This window comes from Pundamilia nyererei, unplaced genomic scaffold (genome assembly GCF_000239375.1).
Source record: "Pundamilia nyererei isolate P.nyererei 1_Seehausen unplaced genomic scaffold, PunNye1.0 scaffold00304, whole genome shotgun sequence".
Taxonomy (NCBI): Eukaryota; Metazoa; Chordata; class Actinopteri; order Cichliformes; family Cichlidae; genus Pundamilia; species Pundamilia nyererei.
Genome location: NW_005187705.1, coordinates 359,981 through 364,257, shown reverse-complemented (window position 1 = coordinate 364,257; position 4,277 = coordinate 359,981). Strand labels below are relative to the sequence as shown.

Here is a 4,277-nt window from a genome sequence, read left to right as displayed (position 1 = left end):
GGTGGAGAGTCCCAGGTGAGACAGTTTCTGGACCAGGATCTCCGGGATGATATGATTGAATGCTGAGCTAAAGTCCAGAAAGAGCATTCTCACATAGCTCACAAGCCCCTCAGAAAGAGGTTCTTGTTTGAGCACAAAGGTGGCAGCAGGAAACAACAAGAATTGGGTGAAGCTGGAAAGTAATGGGAGAGTATTAGCATAAAATCACAAACTATTACGAAAGCTATGTCAATTGCCCGAATACAGCGGTCATCCCACATGTGGTCCATCCGTTAAAGGGGGAGAGAGGGCCCATAGAAAGAAAAGAAGCGTAACAACTAGGAGAACCGACACCTAGTGAGTATAAAGATAGCAATCTGTGGCTAGATTGGCTAATTTAAAATACAAAAGAGCAAAAGGTGTTAGACTGTGTGGCGTGCGCAGCCGCCCGCCCACATGTATTCACTGAACCTGGTCCTCTGTATCCCATTGATACATGGGGGACTTGGTTGTATGTTTAAATTAACTGGAAGTGCTGTTTCTACAGGAAACTACTCCACTTTGGCCAGGCTGTCCCCACAAATTTACGACAAAACAGGTCCAGGACATTTCACCCCGAGAAAAGCTAACTATACTTGTTTTAATTTTACAGTAAGCGATCAGGGAAGCCACAAGCACGACGCTGGAGATGTCAACTCTGACTGGTGATCCGCTGTGATGTATCTGTCCAGAGGAAAGGTAAATCAAATCGGTGAGTACAGGCTATTCGTCAGAATCCCTAGCTGGACTTCTGGGCTGTGTGTCATGGTACGTGTCGGGGCGCCTTTAGTTTTGGTGAAAAGGGGGTGCGACTGGGTGAACCCGGCATTGCCCAATTAACAGCGAAGCGTGGATGCCATGTTTTGAGGAAGCGCTCGATAGGCTCATTTGACCTTTCTGTGGGTTCACCAACGTGTATAGAGGCTATTGGGCTGCCTAGAGGGGTTCCAAACGAATATAAATTGGCTGACCAAATTGTGGCTGGGTTTAAAACGTTGCCAGTAGTTGTGGGGATTATTTCAATTATCCCAATTACTCCAAATTAGATTGTTGACCTTATTAATTACATCCACTACAATGTGCTTAGGTACGCAAACTTAACTTGTGATGCAGTAGAAGGATTAGCAGAGCAATTAGGACCCACTTCTCTTCTCAACAATACTCCCCCTGATGAAACTGTGACCAGAGCACTGGAAGGCCTGAAGACCTTGTCTCAACTCATGTATGAGCTCTTGGGAGTTGACAATCCGCTGGAGGAGGGGATGACCTCTTTCTCTGGGCAATGGAAAGGTTGCATTATGTCCATTAGGGTTTTCTTATCATAGCTATTTTGGTCATTTGTGGGTGTTGTGTGCCTTCTATTGGAGGATTATTGGTAAGGGCCCTGATAACAAAGGATTTGCCTTGAGTTTTCATGAACAAAGCACCTTTGATCTTATTATCATTGCAATTACATCATTCAAAATCTGAGGCAATGTGGACACCCTCTGGGAGTCTGTGCCTATAAGACAGCGGAGAACAGTGACAAACAAGCTGTGCGTTGATGTATTAGTCTACCAACAGCTTTACATCAGCTTTTCTATAACTCAGCCTCATTGTTTTCACTACTATAAAGTTCCTCCTGTAACTTTTATTGTTTCTGATGAGATCATATGGACTTACTATCTCATAAGATCTGTAAGTGTAAAATAACGTTCTTTCAGGATGATGGAGAACTACACCTACAACAGCTACATCCTCCAGTTAGAGGGCTTAAACACTTCAAAGGATTCTCTCTACCCCGCCTTTCTTTTCTTGTTTTTCTCCTACCTGTTTATAATGATTATAAATGTGGGCATTACTATTTTGATTTTCATGAACAAGAATCTTCACCAGCCCATGTATCTCCTTTTTTGCAACTTGCCATTGACTGATATTCTTGTAACCTCTATTGTGGTGCCCCGTTTGCTTATAGACCTTATGAGACCTCCATCTGAGCGCCTCATTAGTTATAATCAGTGTGTTGTTCAGGCCTACATTGCGCACTTGGTTGGAACCACAAGTCACACTGTTCTCATGATTATGGCCTATGACAGATATGTGGCTATTTGTAATCCTTTTCACTATGTTTCCATAATGACCAACAAAATGATGATCAAGCTGACAGTTTGTGCCTGGGGAGTGGCCTTTGTTTTGGTCGGGATTCTTCTAGGTCTGACCACACGACTGAGTCGATGCAGGACTTTGATCACAAACCCCTACTGTGACAATGCCTCATTGTTTAAACTTTCCTGTGAAAGTGTGGTCATTAACAACATCTATGGTATCACTTTCACTGTGGCTGTTTATGTGGGCTCTATAGGGGCAATGGTTCTTTCCTATACAAGCATTGCAGTGGTTTGTCTGACCAGTAAGAACAAGTCTTTGAACAGTAAAGCGTTGAAGACCTGCAGCACTCATCTGGTTGTTTATCTGATTTTGACACTTAGTGGAATGGCACTTATTACTCTGCATCGCTTCCCTCAGTACACAGAGTACAGAAAAATCTTTGCTGTTTTGTTTTCTATTTTTCCAGGCAGTCTGAACCCCATTATTTATGGTGTGCAGTCCAAAGACCTACAAAAAGCCCTTTTGAAGTTTTGTGTATCCAAGAAGGTTTTGGCATCATAAACAGAATGTGTTTCTGTTTGTTTTTATAGAGATTCAACATCTAAAGGGAGATCATCTCTGACAGCTATTTTAATCATAATTAGATGGAAGTTAATGTTTTTACTGCTGTAAGAAACTAATGTATAAAACTTTAGTCAGCATTTCAAAATGTGTGTATGTTCGTGTAAAATAAAAGCTTAAGCCAATCTGTGGTTTTGTCTCATTCATGAAGTTTAATTTACATTAGATGACGTTAAAGACAAAAGCAAATGTTCGCTATCTGCTGGTAAGTCTTTGTTAAACACAGACACAAGGACTGTGCAGTTTTATTGGAGCTAAATACATAATTAGTATTTAAGAAGAACATAATGGTATGAAACCAGCAATAACACCTGGTTATACCGATGTAATGAATCATGCAAAGGTATCTCTTGGCCATTACTGGTCAAGAGATACCTTTGCATGGAAGTAATTTTTAGTATTCTTACTTATACCGTAGCTTTCATTTAAAACCAAAAAAGACAATCTCTGGACTTAAATCTGATTGAGATGTTTATATGAACTTAAACAGGCTGCTTAAAATACAGCTGAATTAAAACAATACTCCAAATCCCTCACATTTATGACACATGCACACTAGCCAATTTTTGTTCTTACTACTGTGCATATGTTGGCAAATCAGACTGGAACAGTGAATTTGGAACAGTTCACAAAATCAGCACATATCACCATTTTGGTTCAGTATTGTATATGTAAGAAACTGAACCTAAACTGAAAGAATAATAATAAGTGTGTGAATGCGAGAGTGAATGAATAGTGGAAATTAGTCGAATTGTAAAGCGCTTTGGGTGCCCTGAAAAGTGCTATATAAAACCAATCCATTATAATAAGGCAATTTGGCATTAGGCATGTCATTGTGATAATCTTAAGTGAGATTCTTGTACAGTAAAATTTGAGTTGTTGATTTCCAAATGCATTTCATTTGTGAGGTAAAAAAACCCCCATTAAGATTGTTTTCTTTAAATTCATAAAGTTACTGCATAAAGTACATCAATAGTTACTCATTCTCTCATGTTAACTAAAAGGAAAATGTTTTTAAAGAGTATGATTTTTATGCTAAAATACAATGACCCTGCCATCTGTCAGACCTTTCGTGCATGTTCAGAACACAAAGGGTATAAAGTTCAGTCTTTTTCTTTTGACTCTTGGTCTGCTTCACCTTCTTCACTTTGGGGCCTAGTTGTCTGTGACAAAAAGAAATTACAAACAGAGATTAACAATAACCCAGTTATTTATAATACAATAAGGTTTTGGAGGGAAATGCACAAAAGGTTGGGCAGAGATTTTTTTGACTCCTTTATTGAGAAACAAAGACTTTGTTCTAGGAATGTCTCGCAGTCTGTTTGATATGTGGCATAACAACAGGCTAAGGGTGATTTGTATTTAAACAACACACTGATGAACTTTGAGCAACTGGATTCAAATTTTAATGTTCCTAGAGAAAAATTTTTTGGGCTTCCTCCATGTTTGTCATTTTGTTGATTCTGAAATTTCACAATCTGCAGAAACAGCTATATATGAAGATTTGGAGACTTTTCTTATTAAACAAAAAGACAGAACTCATTTTATTT

At 39.2% G+C, this 4,277-nt stretch overlaps 1 protein-coding gene across 1 annotated transcript; it reads left to right on the top strand.

Moving 5' to 3' along the window:
• The first annotated feature begins 1,725 nt into the window (after positions 1–1,725).
• Positions 1,726–2,667, top strand: LOC102211273 (olfactory receptor 52N2-like). Its single transcript, XM_005751240.2, has one exon. It carries the CDS (start codon positions 1,726–1,728, stop codon positions 2,665–2,667), a length of 942 nt encoding a protein of 313 aa, XP_005751297.2.
• The last annotated feature ends 1,610 nt before the right edge of the window (positions 2,668–4,277 follow it).